The sequence below is a fragment of the Callithrix jacchus genome, chromosome 1, assembly GCF_049354715.1.
Source record: "Callithrix jacchus isolate 240 chromosome 1, calJac240_pri, whole genome shotgun sequence".
NCBI classification, from domain to species: domain Eukaryota; kingdom Metazoa; phylum Chordata; class Mammalia; order Primates; family Cebidae; genus Callithrix; species Callithrix jacchus.
Window position 1 is genome coordinate 18286048 of NC_133502.1, and position 18765 is coordinate 18304812.

Genomic DNA, 18765 nt, shown 5'->3' on the forward strand with positions numbered 1-18765 from the left:
CCACTTAGGTTTCATAATGAGCTGTTCCTTTCCCATTTATTCATTAGGTGATATTCTGGCAAAGGCATGCACATCATGTGGTAGAACAGACTGGGGAGAGATTGTGAGAAGACAAATGCAGTGTTTTCATTGACCTGTTTTGTAATCCATCACAGTCAGTTCACTTTGTTTCTTCCTCTGTAAAATGAAGTGATTGGACTGCGGTTCATCTGAAATTGGGAGTCATTCTATATCTTCACTATAAGCTCTCTATATTTAATGTCTTCTGAGAGTTTGTCATTGTGTTTTCCTTTGTGTTAATTTGAAATTCTTTTCTAGAAGTAATGTTAACAGTTGGGAAGAAGAATAAAAAATTAAAACATTCAACTTTTCTCTTTTTCCTCTGTACTAAAGAGAACATGCTTCTTTCTCAAAGACTTATGGGCTGAATAAATGATCAAGGAATCAGCTGAAATCATTGCACAGCCATGAGAATATTTTTTGAGACTTCGTGAAGGATCTCTGAATTTCTGTGGGTTGGAAACCACATGCATAAGGCTTTTCTTTATACCAGGTATTAACTTGGGGTCCATAGACAGAATCCAAGGGGGTTCAAAAACTTCTGTAGATAAAAGACATAAACCTCTTAATTTTTTTCCCATCAAGTATGAATACAGGAAATAACCAGGGTAGTATTTGCTGTTAGGTTACAAATAAAAAATAGTTCATCATAGTGGAGTTGTTACCGATATCTCCAAATAATTGTATTCTTCACTATTTTGAAGTTACTAGTTTATCAGCCTTGGTCCTAGCTCCTGTTATGTAATGCAAAAGAAGCACATCTATAACTATATACACACATGTAAGCTATTGCTACATAACAAAATTGCCCTTAATATTTCTGATAACTGTATTAAACATAATTTATTTCCTTGGTAATCCTATATTTCATTATATGCATTTTAAAACACTGCTCTGAGAAATAGGCCTCACCAGATTGCCAAAGGGGCTTTGGCACAATAAAAGGCCAAGATTACCCTGGCATGAGCAAAGACATAAAATCATTAGAGGACCACTAATGGCAGGCACCGTGAATTTGGAAAACTACAAATTATGGCTCTAGAATCGAGTGGAAAGCCGTACCGAGCAATCAGAAACTTCGGCGTAAGAAGAAAAAAAAAAATGTTTTTCAGAAATCCCGGAAGCTAAGGATAAGCAAAGAGGATAGGAGGGGCACATTTCAGCCTCGGGCTTTGTTACTGGCTTACAAAGGCGGCGGTGGCCAACAACCCACTTCCTGTTGACTGAAACTACTGCCTGACCCCACCCTATTGCTCCCCATCCCCACCCCACTCCCATCAAAGAGGCAGAACACAGGGGAACCGAAAACCTACACCCCTGAACCTACGACCTTCCAAAATCATGCCCGGTGCTTTCACCAACACCTGCAGGCTCTTAGGGGCTAAGCGTGCTTGCGCCGGCTCCCTTGCCTCGGGTCAGCACCCCGGGGCTAGGGCCCCTGCAGCAGCCGCACCAAAAAGTTTCATCCACAACCTTAAGTTCGAAAACCATCGTTTGCCCAGCGGAGGGTTCCCGCTAGTCCTGGCTGGCGGTCCATCTCCTTGACCGTCTCTCGGAGAGTGTATCGGTCCGGGTTCTCAGGACTGTTCGCTTGGAGGCGTCCTGCTACCTAAAAATCCCAAACGCCGGCCTCTTTAAGAGCCCAGGTTCGAGAACCGAACCCTCCAGTTTTGTCCTCAGACTCCGCCTCCTTCACTGCAGCCCGGGCAATACTCGGGCCCGGCTCCGGAGAGCGGCGCCGTTGGCTTACGTAGCAGCACGTGACGGGCCACCGCGCCCTGGCAGGTCGGGATTGGTGGGCGGTGGCCCGACCCCGCCCCTCGCCCCCGCCTCCGGCCCGAGGCCGCCCGGTGTCCTCGCGCTGCTAGTCCGCGCGCAGCCTGGCAGTTTGCCGCTTCCTCGTCCTCCATCCTGCGTCCATGGCCACCGCTGCGACCGAGGAGCCCTTCCCTTTTCACGGTCTCCTGCCGAAGAAAGAGACCGGAGCCTCCTCCTTCCTCTGTCGCTACCCGGAGTATGACGGGCGTGGGGTACTCATCGCGGTGCTGGACACTGGGGTCGACCCGGGGGCTCCGGGCATGCAGGTGAGGCAGCCCCTGAGGGCCCCGGGCGCGGGGGCGCGGGCGGCCGGGGACGCGATCGGGGACTTAGCCTCGGAGCCCGGCAGGCCGAAGCCCGGCTCTGCGGCCGAGCCAGGCCGGGGTGGGCAAAGCCCGGGTGGGCAGAGGTCAGAGCTGGGCGCGGGAGGAACCGGCGCCCGCCAAGGGGACTCAACCGCGCACGGTGCCAGGGGCGCTGGGCGGGCGCGGGCGGGGACCCCAGGCTGGGCGGTGTTCCCGGCCCAACAAAAGCAGCGTGCCCGGCGCGGCTGGCTCGAGGAGCCTGGGTCCGCCTGTGGCCCCAGAGACACCCCTTCCTTCTCTCTTCGGCGCTGCCAGGCCGCCCCCCGCCCTCCCCCGGCCTCCTTCCCTCCATGCTGCCTTCCTCTGCAGACCCCTCGTGCCTTGGACACCGGTCCCTGCCTGACGTTTTCAAAGAGAATATTACAATTTTTATCACTGGGGTGAGATGGCACACGTCACTTGCCTATCTGGGGTCTCCACCTCACCCCAATGATAAAAATTGTACTATTCTCTTTGAAAACGTCAGGCAGGGACCGGTGTCCAAGGCACCTGAACTTAATGTTCAGAGTTCGAGTGATTTGGTTTGGGAAAGAATAGTTTGTCTTTAAGCACGAAAGCTGGGTTTCCAGAAGATAACCCAGTCGGCTTCCGGAATTGTTTCCTGTGGTAGTTTTGTGTATTCTATTTTTAAACGATCTTCTGCAGCGTATTTGCTAAGGGTCATTGAATCTTGTGGCTTAGTCTTCGTTTACGTAAGGAGAATTCAGTTAGGTTTGGTTTTGGCGAGCTTCTCAGACCTTATGAAATTATGCTTCTTTAAGAAAAAACACACCCTGAAAACCTAAGACGGTTTTTAAAAATTGCTTAGTTTTAACTTAGGCAACTTTAAAATCTTTAGATTCAGGGTATCATACCAGAAGGTAGTTTTTTTTTTTTTTTTTTTAAAGTGTGTCGTCTCTCATTAAAAGCATTCTGTTTAAAAAGCATTCTGTTTAAAGTCTTTAAACTTTAACTTTTGTACATTTAGTCCTTTACTGATGAAATCCAGTAATAAAATTTCACCATTGCTCAAGATCTATCTCCTGGCATCCTTACTAATCCTACTGTATGCTGATCTCTCACTGATCAGCCCTGGCTCTCTTATCCTCCTTTCTACACTAAACACTGGTGTTTCTTTCTTCCTCCTCCACCCAATGTCCCTTCCCTTCTGGATCCTTTATTGTGCTTTCTGATTATTGAAGTAGCATTTTGGAAGTAATGAATGGGAGTCTGTATGCTTAGAAACCCCTGGGAATCTTAATTGCTGGCGTGTGTTCTTCAGCACCACTCTGAAGTACAGCACACCTTTGATGAATCAGAAGAGGAGCAGATAATGAATTCCCTCCCGGTAACTGGAGTTGTATAGTTGTCTTTGTATTAATGAGTCTTTAAGTTGTATTAAGTCTTTAAGTTTAAAGACTTAAAACAGTGACAGCTATCATCTCACTGAGGCTTTATTGCAGAGTAGTAATAATGCTTTCCATTCTGCTGTGGAGTGTGTTTACTTTTTATAGGATGAGTGGGAGGAAAGCAGCCGGGATAAGTAGTTCACTGGTTCTTTTGTCAGGATAATAAGAGGGTCAGAAAAGTTTGGAGAAGTGCTGCTTGGTAGAATTTGGTAGTAGAATTTCCAGTTCTGTTTCTCACATTCTTCTGTTAGTCTCTCTAAAGTAACAATAATTTTCAACCCACAGTGTTGTTGTGAAAATTGATTATAAGAGGACTAATTACATGTGACTTTTTAAAATGCTCAAGAAAAATACTATTTTGGCAATGAGATTTATTTTATCTTTTTTTTTTTTTATGATTTCAACTTTTATTTTAGATTCAGAAGGTAGAAGTGCAGGAGATTGACATGGGGATATTGCCTGATGTTAAGGTTTGGGGTATGATTGATCCTGTCACCCAGATAGTGAGCATAGTACCCACAAGATAGTGTTTCAACCTTATCTCCTCCTCTTCCCTTTGGGATCCCCAATATCTATCGTTCCTATCTTTGTGTCCATGTTTCCCCATTGTTTAGCTCCTACCATAAGTGAATAGTGAATATGGATCTTTCATCACCAACTATTTGGAGGATAAATATATGTTAGCTATTTGCATGTAATAAATATTCAGATAAATCAAATGAAAGCATTAACTCTTATCTTTTAACAACCTTGACTCCGATATTGATCTAAACGCAACCAGTTAAAAGAAATTGGGTAAGGTGGCTTGGAAACATGAGGGTTTTTTCTTTTCCTGTACCTTTAACATATTTACTTTGGAGATATATGTGTACATTAAGATGAGAGGATGGATAAAAATAAAAAGGAAAGAATGAAATAGGAGGAAGACGAGGCTGAACTGTCCGTTCGGAAAGCCAGGTGGGGTCTGAGCAAGGGAACAGAGGCAAAGTGAAAACTTGGAAGAACACTGTGGATTTTGTCAGTCTTTGGTGACTCCCTTGGGCCCGTTTCTTATTTTCATAGCTCTGTAGGGATGATAAAGTGGAGTGTGGGTGGTATGAGAAGAGTAATAATTACATAAGTGATTTCAGATTTTCTCAGCAGATATTCAGGCACCTACCAGGTGCCTAAGTTTGTGTTAAATGATATAGTCTTGTAAACTGTCACTGTCACAGAGATTGACAGAGGTCCTGGGGGGATGGGGCAGGGATTGGGACAGTGAGAACTGGACTGGTCAGGTTTCACAGACCAGATGGAACTTGGACTATACTGGAGATATATATGCAGTGGCCAAGAGGTCTCCCCTTCACCAGTCATATTTCCCTTTGATCCATCCTTCTCATTTCCAGAATTATTTAAAAAAAACAAAAACAAAAACAAACCTTGTGGCCAGGTAAGATGACTCACACCTATAATCCCAGCAGTTTGGGAGGCTGAGGCCAGTGAATCATGACATCAAGAGTTCAAGACTATCCTGGTTAACTTAGTGAAACCATATCTCTACTAAAAAAATACAAAAATTAGCCTGGAGTGGTGGCGCATGCCTGTAATCCCAGCTACTCAGGAGGCTCAGAATCGACCAGGAGGCAAAAGTTGCAGTGAACTGAGATGGTGCCACTGCACTCCAGCCTGGCAACAGAGTGAAACTTCATCTCAAAAATAACGCCAACCTTGTATTACACTCTCATTTAAGACAAAACCATTTTGGAATCTCAGTTGCTTTTTTGTAAAAATTAAAAAAAAAAAAAATTGAATGGCATATATGAGACCCTTTGCCCTCCAACTCTGGCCTCCTGTGTAGCCTCAGTTTTCATCATTTCTTATGTCCATATGCCCTTCATCCCCACCTTTCATCCCGTGCCTCCCCTTGAGCATTTCACTCTTTCACTCACTCAGATGTTTCAGATCGTTGCCAATACATGCCTTTGCATTTGACATTTCATCTTCTGTCAAGCTTCGACCATCTATCACCTGTAAACTCCTGCTTCATCCTTTAAGATCCGGTTGGGTCTTGACACCATTACTTTTCGGGAACTGATTTAATTCTCTGCCCCCCCCACCCCCCACCTCATATTTGTGTGTGGGTTTGCCATTGTGTTAGGGCCTGCAGCTTCAGAGGTGATTAAGGCCCAATGCCTCCTAAGAGTTATGTAGGCTTTTTGTCTCTTTGCTCTTATAGCTGTTTATTTGTGGAAAAAATATATATGTTCATAATGAATGAATATAATTTCTTCATGGAGGAAGAAAAGAGGTTTGAGGAGGTGACAAGTGGTTTCATAAAAATTATTTTCACATTCACTAAAATTTTTTTTTTACATCTCTTTCAGTTGGCTTTCCCTCATTCCCCCCAAGCTGAGTTTTGTGCTCTTATGTTTTTATATGCTTTCATAGATAGTGTCTCAAAGACAGGGTCTAACTCTGTCACCCAGGCTGTAAGGCAGTTGTACAGTGGCAGGATCACTGCTCGTTTCAGCCTCAAACTCCTGGGTTCAAGCAATCCTCCTGCCTCAGCCTCTGCAGTAGCTGGTACTATAAGTATGTGCCACCACACCCAGCTAATTTTTTAACATTTTTGTAGAGACAGGGTCTCTTTGTGTTACCCAGGCTGGCCTGACCTCTATTATTTATTGTCCTGTTTTGTCATCATCTCTCTACTTATTTTTCTTCCCAGCTGATAGTAAGCTTTCCAGAAGCAAAGATCGTCTTATTTATGTTAATCATTACATTCCCAGAATAAAAGTCACTGGTTAATATTTATTAAATCTTTCTTTGCCTAAAAGAATTATTTTCAGTATCTTTCCAGAAATTTTAAGGAAACTTATTAACTTTGTGTCCTTTAAGATAGAGTGCAAACTTCCCACTGTTTGTTCTGGTTTGGCAAATCTTCCAACCTTCACTAACTTCTCTACCTTAATGGTTACAGTCGAGACATACAGTAACTTAGATTCTTGACATTTTTGGGAAAAGCTTTGGGCAATTTCTGTTTCATCCAGCCAACATAGCCCAGTAAGCGTTTCCCAGTCTCCTACCCAGGACCCAGGATTTAGTACCAGAGTTCCACCCGTACTAACTCACACATGCTTCCAGCCTCTGTTTCCCATGTGAAGCCTCCCTTTCTCAGAGTTGAGGGATATAGTTCCACTGCTAGTAGTTCATCTGCCTTCTTTCCTTTACTTCTTGGATTTGCCTTTTTAGAAAAAAAAAAAAACAAAACCCAGGCCGGTGCGGTGGCTCAAGCCTGTAATCCCAGCACTTTGAGAGGCCGAGGCGGGTGGATCACGAGGTCAAGATATAGAGACCATCCTGGTCAACATGGTGAAACCCTGTCTCTACTAAAGATACAAAAAAAAAAAAAAAAAAATTTGGCTGGGCATGGTGGCACATCCAGCTACTCAGGAGGCTGAGGCGGGAGAATTGCCTGAACCCAGGAGGCGGAGGTTGCGGTGAGCCGAGATCGCGCCATTGCACTCCAGCCTGGGTAACAAGAGCGAAACTCCGTCTCAAAAAAAAGAAAAGAAAAAGAAAAAAAAAAAAACCCTCCTCTGACCCTACATTTCTATTTTTGTCTTTTTCTTTCCAGTGAAGTAGTTTTCTTTAACTAGTATTAAAGTAAGAAATTCATGGATAGAAAAATTGCATGGATAAGAATTTGTAATGAATATTTGTGTATGTGAGAGAGATCCTTGTAAGTAAAGTAAGATGTGGAAATAGGTGACAAAGAAGCCATTCAATCCCATTAGACTTTTTTCCTTTGCTCTTACATTGATAATGAGGTTTCTCATGAGAGGGATCTGACTTGTTAGTGCTCTCTTATTCTTCATCTCAAGTCACCCAAGCTCTCATTGAGGTAAAGATAGGTGATTTGGGTTCTTAGTGCTACTGTATTATCTTCAAATTATGTGTTTATTTGGAATACATTTTAAAATAGGTTATTTCTTATATGATTAGTACATGACCTATCTAGTTTTAATTTTATAGAGTAGTATCGACTTTCTTTTGTTTCCATTTTTATTTTGGTAGATTTTCTTACTTTTTAAAATTATATTTTTGAAACAAACAGCCTATCTCTTCAAAATCAGTATCTTATTTAAATTGTATAGTTTTATCAGGGTATGGTACGATTTCCACAGTGATTTCTTTATGAATTATGACTTTGAGCTTTCTGACTATTAGAATTCTCATTTGTTACTATTATAGGACAATTCCCAAGAAGTAAACATCCTACTTGAGAATTACCATACACGAAAATAACAGCTGTGCCTGGGAGGCCTTTATGGCCCCTTCAGCTCTCAGGCCCTCAGTTCTTCAGCAGACTGAAATGAGATTTGGGGTCCACCTGCCAAGCATTTGCTTTGTCTGGTAAAGAAAAAAACATGTATGCCTTTGTTTTCTCCACATTGTTAATTTCTGCCTCCTTCTTTAGGGTGTACCTTAATGACAGAGCTTGGAGGATATTGCAGAGGAAACACTTGGTGTTGGGGAAAGGGGCATATTGGTCAGAAAGACCTAGAATGGTGGACATTAGGCTTTGTCTCTTTTTTTTTTTTTTTTTTTTTTGAGACAGTCTTGCTCTGTCACCCAGGATGGAGGGCAGTGGCGCAATTTCAGCTCACTGCAACCTCTCTGCCTCCTAGGTTCAAATGATTCTCCTGCCTCAGCCTCCCAAGTAGCTGGGATTACAGGCACCAGCCAACATGCCCGGCTAAGTTTTGTATTTTTAGCAAAAACAGGGTTTCACCATATTGGCCAGGGTAGTCTCAGTCTCCTGACCTCATAACCCACACCACCCTGTCTCCAAAGTGCTGGGATTACAGGCGGGAACCACCGTGCCCGACCAGCTTTGACTTAAAGAGTGTAAATTCCCCAGGTGGAAATGGAGTCTGAAGACTGTGCTCTTTCCTATTACTGACAGTTTTTGTGTTTCTGTTTCTTTCTTGAAGATGGAGCCTTTTTTTTTTTTTTTTTTCCCCAGTCTTTGTGTCTCTGTTTTCTGTCTAATTCCTGCTGGTAACTCAGTACATATCCCCAAAAGCAACAAATTCCCTTTGGAAAGCTAGCCCAGAAAGAGCCCAGAAATTATTTTTCCCACAAAAATGTGTAAATATATACACTGTTACTTGCAGCAATCATACTATGGCTCAAATGAAAACTTGTGAACTGGTGAGAGATGAAACCTTTGAAAATCATCTTACTGATGAGTAACTTGTGTCTTGTAATTCAAAAATTAAATATTCATTGAATGCCTGACAAGCACTGTGAGGTAGTGGGTATATATGTTGGTGAATAAAATAAACATGGCTCTTGCCCTCATGGAGCTTCTTATTCTAATGCAGGGGGACAGATGAAGTATAATTAGAAATAGAATTATGTTCTGTGAAGGAAGTGAGGTACAGTGAGAAATAATGATCAAGTTTAGGATGGCAGCTACTTAGTGGAGGTCATTGAGGAGGCCTTTCTGAGGTGTGACTTTAATAGAAAACTGAGAGAACATGGAATCCTGTGGAACAACTGAAGAGAAGGAATTCCAGGCAGAAGGAGCCTGTTTAAAAGGTCATGAGGCCAGAAAAAGTTTGGCATGTTTCAGGAATTGAAAGGAGGTTGGCGCGGTTCAAGTCATGAGTATGGGTTTGGCAGGGGTCACATGGTGCAAAGCTTTTTAGGCAAGTATTCTGAGTGCTCCGTGAATACACTGATGGGCTTAAAGAATAGGACTGATAAAATACAGCTTGTTTTAACACACATTTGAGTATCACAGATTTGAAAGGCTCCAATGAACATGTCCTCTGAGCTTCATGTCAGCTCTCAAAATGATTTTGGAGCATTTGGGACACTCAGCCTGTATTACTTTCAGTGCGGCCAATGGTGGAAACTGAAGGACAGCTTAGAAAGTGATTGTCCTCAGGAAGGCCAGAGGTGATGGTGATTTGGAGAATCAGGATAGTGGTAGTGAAGATGCGATGGGTTTGAGCTATCTTGTAGGTAAAGAATTAACAAGACTTCCTGACAGCTTCACTGTGAGGAGTTAACTGGAGTGAAGAATCAGAGGAGGGTTGCTAAGTTTCTGGCGTGAGCAGCTGGGTGTGGGGATTCCTGGGATGGCAAAGCCTGGAGAAAATCAGGTGGCGGGGGGCATGTTAAGCTTGAACTTTGGACTTGTTGAGTTTGAGGCACTAGTATGGCATCCAGCTATGATGCCATTAACATTTTTCCCTCTAAAGTTCTGTACTTGGTCCAGCCCACAGCTCACCATCTTCTCAGCAAGGCCTTCCTTGAGCAGCCAAATTTATGTTGAAAACTCCATACTACCCATCTCCCATCCCTGCTTAATTTTTCTCCACAGTTAATTCTGATCATCTGACATGTTCTTTTTATTTTTTTCCCTAATGCCCAGGGTGATAGTACATCTGACATGTTCTTTATTTTACTTTTTTATTGACTGAACTGCTTCCTCACTCTAAGATTGTCAGGGATTTTTGCGTATGGATCACTGCCATATCCCCAGCACCTAAAATAGGGTGCGGCCTATAGTAAATGCTCAGTAAATATTTGTTAACTGAATGAATGAATGAAACCACTTGAAGGATGCTGTGCTGTTTCCACGATTAAATTTCCTTATTAGTATTTGTCCAGGCTTTTGGCTTAAAACAATTCAGTTCTCTTTTTTAAGTGAATGCAGATTTTGTACATACACATAAAAATATGGGTTTGCGTTGTTTTCTTTAGGAATAAAAACCTAAAATCTACAATTCAATTTTTCCTACAATTCAATTTTCAGGTTACAACTGATGGAAAACCAAAAATCGTTGATATCATTGATACAACAGGAAGTGGTGATGTGAATACTGCTACAGAGGTGGAGCCGAAGGATGGCGAAATTGTTGCCCTTTCAGGAAGAGTGCTTAAGGTCGGAGCTTTTGGATTCTTTTGGATTTTTTTTTTTTTTACTGTTGCCTCAAAGCATCTAATGTTTTTACTTTACATTTATCCATTGCTACATAACAGATTACCTCAAAACCTCATGATTTAAAATGACAAATATTTATTACCTCAGAGTTTCTGTGAGTCAGGAATCTGGGGTGCTTCTAGCTCAGAATCATCCCTGAGGTTGCAGACTGTTAGCCATGGCTGACTTCATCTGAAGGCTCAGCTTGGGAGAGGAAGGCGGAGTTTGTTTCCAAGCTACTGGAGGGTCACTGACAGGTCTTGACTCCTTGCCATGCGGACCTCTCCACAGTGCTGGGGAAGGTGTTCCCCAGCAGCACCTTCCCTGGGGGAGTGAGCCGAGGCAGTCCCCACGATGAAAGCCACTGTCTTTTGATTAAAGTGACCTTGTAAGGGACCACACATCACTTGACTATGTTCTGCTAGTTGGAAGTGAGTCAATAAATCTAGCACAGGCTTAAGGGAAGGGATTTCACAAGAAGTGAATCATTGGGACCATTTTAGAAGAAGCCATGATTTTGTTGTTTGATGGAGCACCTAGTTTGGGCTGTATTTTTCAGTGAGGTTGCCCAGTTTTATTTTATGTTTTGATTACAAAGATGGAGAAAGTAACCACATGATAGTTTTGCCTTCATCTTTTACTGTCTCTTCATAGTAGTCCCAGTGAACTTAACCGTGAAGAAATACTTAGGCTATAGTCGTTGTTAACTTAAATGGCCAGCTTCATCTTATGCTATGTCATTCTGTCCTTGGTAGAAAAGCCTGGGCAAGCTCAACATAAAAAATAATTATAAAGCTAGCATAGAGCAGCTCGTGAGCTAAGGAACATGGAGGATGGCAAGAATTTGTGATCCTGTACTCTATCATTTAAAGCAATGAGCAGAATTAGTTTGGAATATAAAATTATGATTAGTTAACTTTTCCCACCTTTTACTATCTATCTGAGTTCTTCTTAGGCTTTGTCTTTTAGATAAGCTTTTTGTGGCAGCATATTGGTTTTCTGTGCCATGTAATAAAGCACCTCAGACTTAGCAGGCTAAAACCTTGTATATTTCTATATTTATTTATTATATCACTGTTTCCATGGGGTAGGTGTCCAAGCATGGCTTTCTGTGGGTCTCTGCTCAGGGTGTCACAAGACTGCAGTCAAGGTTAAAGGCTCAACTGAGGCTCAGGCTTCTTTTCCAAGTTTATATGATGGAAAAATTCATTTCATTACAGCTGTAAAATTTGTGATAGCTTGCTTCTTCAAGGCTGGTAAGAGAATCTCCAACTTTGGTGATGACCCCAGTCTCTCTTTTAAAGAACTCACCTGATTAGTTCAGGCCCACTGAGAATCATCTCCCTTTTGATTTGCTCAAATTCCTTAATTACGTCTGCAAAATCCCTTCACCTTCTTTACACACCATAATGTAATTGTGGGAGTGACATCTCATTATATTCACAGATCCCACCTTCACTAAGGGAGGGACTGTGCAAAGGCTTGGATCTTCTTAAGAAGCTGCCCGTCTTGGACAGCCGGCAGCCGTTAATATCCAGGTTGTACTTCCTTTTCTGTGTGTTGTGAGCTGAATATCTGTGTCCCCACCCCCTGCTCAAATTCATACGTTGAAGCCCTAACCCTCAGTGTGATGGTATTTGGAGGTAGATGAGGTTTTGAGTATGTGTCCCCTCAGGATAGTATTAGTGCCCTTATACGAAGAGACTCCAGAGAGCTTCCTGTCTCCAGGTCATATGAGAACACGCAAGAAGGTGGCCTGTGCAAGCCAGGAAGAGGGTTTTCACCTGAACTCAACCATGCTGGCACCCTGATGTTGAGCTTCCAGCCACTAGAACTATGAGAAAATCACCTTCTGTTGTCAGCCATTCAGTTTATGGTGCGGGTTGAGAACCCCTGTCTGAAACACTTGGGACCAGAATACTTTTAGGTTTCAGATTTTTTTTTGAGATTTTGGAATATTTTCATTGTATATGGTTGAGCCTCCCCTATCCAAAATCGGAAGTGCTCTGAAATGAGTGCCAACATGTCACTCAAAGGAAATGGTCAATAGAGCATTTCAGATTTTTGGATTAGAAATGCTCAGCCACCTGACTCTAGCATTCAGCCCATCTTCCCCCAAGTCAACCTTGTTATTAGAATATGTTTCAAAGGGAAACTTGGAATTCCTGTGAGTTATGGTACTCTGGGAAACTAAAGAGCATTCCTATTAAGTCCTGCAGGCTTAGAGCCATATAAAGTATTACTTGATTGTTTATTTATTTATTTTGAGACAGACTTCACTCTGTCGCCCAGGCTGAAGTGCAGTGGCACAATCTTGGGTTACCACAACCTCTGCTTCCTGGGTTCAAGTGATTCTCCTGCCTCAGTCTCCCAAGTAGCTGAGATTACAGTCATGCACCATGACACCTGGCTATTTTTTTTTTTTTTTTTTTTTTTGTACTTTTAGCAGAGATGAGAGTTTTGCCATGTTGACCAGGCTGGTCTCAAACTCCTGACCTCAAGTGATCCACCCGCCTTGGCCTCCCAGAGTGCTAATATTATAGGCATGAGCCACCACTCCTGGCCTCATTTATTTTTAAACAGCTGTAGTAACCCCTGCTTTAGATAAACCACATGAACTAGGAAGATCACTAGTGCTCATAGGTAGAATTATTTATGTACCATATATATTGCTATTAAACAAATTCAAAACAATTATAAGGTTCGTCTTTTCTCAGCTTAGCAACATATTTCTTTAGTTCTACTGTTAAGTATTCTTAGCCCATCATTGTGGGTTTTTAAACTTAAATTTTAATTGTGTTCAGTATGTTTTAATAGTTTAAAAAGACAAATATTTTTACAAGGCTTCTAACAAGAAGAGTTCAATCCCCTGTCCCAACTCTCCGTACTGTTTTCTGCTTCAACACGACCATCAATACATTAAATTCTCTTCAAAGTTTAAAATAACATGCTAATATAGTCTTATGTCTTTATTTGTAGAATTAATATGTGAAAGAAGAGAATTTAACTCTCAAGCCCTTTACTTCCAGGAAATTGGCATTATCTCTTAGATAACATCTTCTCCATTGTTTTTGCTGTGTTTTTCTGGAACTCCTGTTAATGGAACATTGGACCTCTTGAATTGATCCTCCAATTTTTAAATTTTCTTCCACCTTTTCTTCACTGCCTTTATCCTTCACCTTCCTGAGAGATTTCTAGCATTTTCTCAACATTGTAACCTTTGTGTGAATTTTGTTACATTTTGTCTATTTTTAATTGCAAAAGCCCCTTCATTTTCACTTGGAGCATATTTTTGTATCATGTGTGCAACATTTATCTCTATGAGATACATTTTAACTTTTTTTAAATTTCATTGTTTCTTCCCTCTCCTTCCTGCATTCTCCTTTCTTAGTCTTCTATTCTGCTTCCGCTTCTCCTTTCTCCTTTTTCCTTCACCTATTCCTTCTTCCTTCTTCACCTCCTCCTCTTCCTTGTTCTCTGCTTTTTGCTTTAGATATTTCATTTAGGTGTCTAATCATCCCTGGCTGTCTTATTTTAGCAAGTCACAAGAAAAGGTGATTGGAAGCTCTTCTGCTTGTGTAGGTTCTTTTGGTGGGTTTCACTATAGAGTAATGATAACATTTGGGGGGACCCCCATAATATCAGCACACACTATTTTTTCCATTGGGATGCCCAAGGTACTTGAAAGAAGTCCTTAGCACATTTGGCCTAGGGTTTAGGGGAGGAGTGAGCGAGAAGTGTGGCTGTAGGTATTCAGGTAGCCACACCATGCAAGGGGTCTGGAGCAATGCCATGCAGAATCATTTTTATGTCTCATCCCTCTTGTATTAGTTCTTTTTCACACTGCTGTGAATTGTGAGACTGGGGAATTTATGAAGAAAAGAGGTTTAATTGACTTACTGCAGGCTTAACAGGAAATGTGACTTGGGAGTCTCAGGACACTTACAATCATGGTGGAAGTTGAAGGGGAAACAAGACATGTCTTCTCATGGTTGAGCAGGAGAGAGCCAACAAAGGGTGAAGGGCCACCTTTTTTTTTTTTTTTTTTTTTTTTTGAGATAGAGGTTTGCTCTTACAGCCCAGGCTGGAGTTCAGTGGCACGATCTTGGCTCACTGCAACCTCTGCCTCCCAGGTTCAAGCAATTCTCCTGCCTCAGCCTCCCAAGTAGCTGCGATTACAGGTGCCTGCCACCATGCCCTGCTAATTTTTATATTTTTAGTAGAGACAGGGTTTTACCATGTTCGCTAGGCTGGTCTTGAACTGCTGACTTCAGGTGATCCACCTGCCTCACCCTCCCAAAGTGCGGGGATTACAGGAGTGAGCCACTGCACCTGATTGCTGCTCATGTTTGAACCATTGGATCCCGTAAGAATTCATCATCACAAGAACAGCAAGGGGGAAATCCATCCCCATGATCCAGCAACCTCCCTCCAGGCCCCTCCTCTGATATGGGAGGATTATAATTCGACATGAGATTTGGGTAGAGACACAGAGCCAAACCATATCACCTCTTTGCTGTGTTGACAAAGTTGACATATCAGATTTTCTCTGGAGAGTTGCCTGGTTGGTAAAGTTTCAGCAGGATGAGGGATGGAGCAGTGGGAGTGCTCCTTATACAAATTTTCCACCAGTCTTAGTTAGAACTGTCTTCTCTATCCATCCATAAAATGTACTCACACACATGTTCAGTTTAATTTTTTTCAGGGATGTACAGGTGTTTAGATATTTTGCAGTAGTCATTAAAAGGAAGAATTATTAATACTGGGATTCTTACTAGTTGGATCTCTGCAACTCTTAGTACACAGTTTTCAGAAAACAACACAATGAAGTCTTCAAGTTTCTTTGATGTAGTCATGCATTTATTTATTTATTTAAGATGGAGTCATGCTCTTTCACTCAGGCTGCAGTGTAGTGGTGCGATCTCAGCTCACTGCAACCTCCACCTCCTGGGTTCCAGCAGTTTTCCTGCCTCAGCCTCCCAAGTAGCTGGGATTACAGGTGCCTGCCACCATGCCTGGCTAATTTTTTTGTTTTTTCAGTAGAAGTGTGGTTTCACCATGTTTGCCAGTCTGGTCTCAAACTCCTGATATCAGGTGATCCACCCGCCTCAGCCTACCTAAGTGCTGGGATTACAGGTGTGAGCCACCGCACCCGGCTGTCATGCTTTGAAGTGAACTAAATGTTTATAGTCTATTTTTTTCCACTTAGCCCATAAATTGCTAACAAACTTATTTTTCAGTCAGTTTAATATCAACTAATAGGTGCTTTGAACACTTCAGTAGTCTTGTTCTCAAAGGATGGTACTCCCAGGCCTCCTTGAGAAACCAGTGGTAAGTTACTGATGGCCTATGGCCCTCCCATGAGCAGATCAAAGCACAAAAGTGAATAGAACTTGAAAACCTTATATTGTAAAATATGCATACTTAAAATACATAAACCCATTATGTAAGTTTTATGAATTGTTATAGCAGATCAAGATAAAGAACATTGTTGTACATCAGAAACTTCCTGCAGCCTCCTGAATCACAGCCTATTGCAACTTTTCCGATAATCATTTCTTTGCTTGTTTGTGTGTAGTTTTGCCACATTGGTGTGGCTACATAAAATATATTGTTTAGTTTTGGCTAGTTTTGAACTTTACATGAAGAGTCTCGTTTCATTCATAAAATTTCATTATATGTTGTTTTTCCCTTGGCGTTGTGAGATTTGAAATTCATAGGACTTGCTCATGTTGTCGCAGGTAGCAATGATTTATTCAGTTTCATTGCTGTGCAATATGCCATGGTTTGTACCTAGCGCATTCTCTCCATTCTATGATGTATGTGTATCCTGTGCCCATGTATGTGGGTATCTCCAGGATGCTGAATCGTGGAGATACATCACTAGGTCATGGCAAACAGTTTTTCCAAGTTTGTGTCTGTGCATTTGTTTTTTTAATTGGACAGGACATCTCCTTGACCAAGTGTTTGTATTAAAAGACATTTCCAGGCCAGCCACAGTGGCTCACGCCTCTAATCCCAGCACTTTGGGAGCCAAGAGCGGGTAGATCAACTGAGGTCGGGAGTTCAAGACCACCCTGACCAACATGGCGAAACTCCCTCTCTACTAAAAATATGAAGATTAGCTGGGTGTGGTGGCACGCAGCTATTATATAATCCCAGCTATTTGGGAGGCTGAGGCAGGAGAATCACTTGAGCCTGGCGGGCAGAGAGGTTGCATTGAGCTGAGATGGCACCATTGCACTCCAGCCTGGGTGACAGAGCAAGACTCCTTCTCAAAAAAATGTTAAAAAAGACATTTCCACTAGCAGTGTGCAATAGCTGTTTTCTGACCTCATCATCATAGAGATATTCTCCTATATTTCTAAGAAGTTTCACAGCTTTTTTCTTCTGTTTGTTGTAGAATTCACCTGGAATTGATTTTATATGCTTAGTTTGAAAAGAGTTCTATTTCTTTTTTTCCATGAGAAGACCCAGTTGTCCCTACACCATGTGTTCCACAGTTTTCACTCTGATTTTTGGTGCCTTCTTTTCACTTGGCACCCTTCAGAATGTGCTGAGCTTCTAAAGTCTCCTTCATAGTTTTCCTTGTCCCTCCCTTTTTGGATGTTTCCTCCACTTCCTTTATTCTGATTTTAGTCGCATTTTGGAAGGAAGCGCAGTGCCTTTTTCATTTTACCACATTTAACTTGAAGGCATTTTAAAAATTAATACTTAGCCTTAAATATTTTTGGGTTAAAAAAGAAAGATAAATCCAGGCATAATGAATGAGTTGGCCAGATTTAGCACGGTGCTTAGACGCAGTGACAGCAGAAGGAAATGGTGTGCGCGTGCACTGGCCTGTGCGGTGAGGCTGGCAAGGCTGAAATCATTTTGAAGCAAAGAAAAGCCCCTGGAAGGACTTTAATGCATGGCACCATAACACTCATATGACACTTAGCCCGTTAAGAAAAATGTTCCGTTTGTTAGGCATCCTCTCTTTAAGAGAGTCAGAGAAACGAGGTGTAATTGGTAATTACAAAGATTATATGTAGCATGAAAATCAGTCTTAATACATTGTAGTTACTGTGTAATTAGAATCATTTTTAAGATATCAACTTAAAATGGTCAAATGTAAAGATTTTATTCCTAGAGGTACCAAAATAAGTTTTCTTTATGTAGATTACTCAAATATGCAAAATAAAATTTCATAATTGCCTCATAAAGTTAGCTTTATCTTGGCTAAAGTTAGACCAGATAGCCCTGATTATAATTTTTATCTGATTTTTTTAGTGTAATTTTTGTAACTAGTCTGCCTTCGCAGTAAGGAAAATATATAGTTATGAATTGAGAAGTGTCTGGTTCTGTGGACTGTGCAGACTTTGATCTCATTTGTGATTAAATATAAATTGTCTATTGGATTATTTTATTGTACTATATATCTTTTTAAGTGTGATTAAATATGACTTAATACCTTTCTATTTTGCAGTTATTTTAATTGGTTTCTTCATTTAATCTTTTGGGATTTTATGATTTTCTGTAATGTCTTTGTATAAAGTCATCCCTAGCCAAGGGTTACTAAGTCACCTGTGTCGTGGGACACTAGTGAATAAATGCTCTGAATTCAAAAGCTGGTGATTACTTACCTTTTCGTTGCTGCAGTGCTTTATTATTGCTTTGCCATGGGCTGTTGCAAAAACATTAACGTTCAGAATTCCTGTTCTCTAAAGAAGGTTGATAAGTTGTGAGTGAAAGTGCTGACTTGTGTGCCACTGTATTCGAAATTTCACATTCTCTAGACATCCAGTTGATTTGGAAATGATTAATGGCCTGTAGGCCTTTAAAAGGTCACTATTTAGTATTAATAGCTCCTGAAGCTCTGTGAATGATTGTTTTCCTCTAGTTGTGAGGCAGTTTCATCCAAAAGTTTTCTACCTGGGAAGTGATTGGATGAAGGACGTGGTAATAAGTTAAAGATACTGCGTAAGTGAGGGTTGATGAGTCTACCAGCTCTGAGTGTTTCAGCCTTATCATTTATAGATATTTAAAAGCTGGTTTTGATGACCATGGTCCCTATCTTTTCTTGATTGATGATTCAAGTTGGTTGATGATGCTCAATTCACTTTGTTATTCACAAGAATAAGGTAGAGGATTTCTTCTTTTTACAGGTAAA

The 18765-nt window shown here is 41.6% G+C and overlaps 1 protein-coding gene across 6 annotated transcripts in view; it reads left to right on the plus strand.

The window, feature by feature from the left end:
* Positions 1-1882: 1882 nt before the first annotated feature.
* Positions 1883-18765, plus strand: part of TPP2 (tripeptidyl peptidase 2) — a 79601-nt gene continuing 62718 nt past the window's right edge. For all 6 annotated transcript variants that reach the window (XR_013518845.1, XR_013518847.1, XM_008998238.5 and 3 more), the window contains exons 1-2: positions 1883-2144; positions 10446-10574. Coding sequence is in view for 4 of the 6 variants with exons in the window: in XM_008998238.5 (XP_008996486.4) it covers positions 1980-2144; positions 10446-10574 (294 nt within the window). In the remaining 2 variants the exon portion in view is untranslated. The remainder of the gene's footprint in view (positions 2145-10445; positions 10575-18765) is intronic.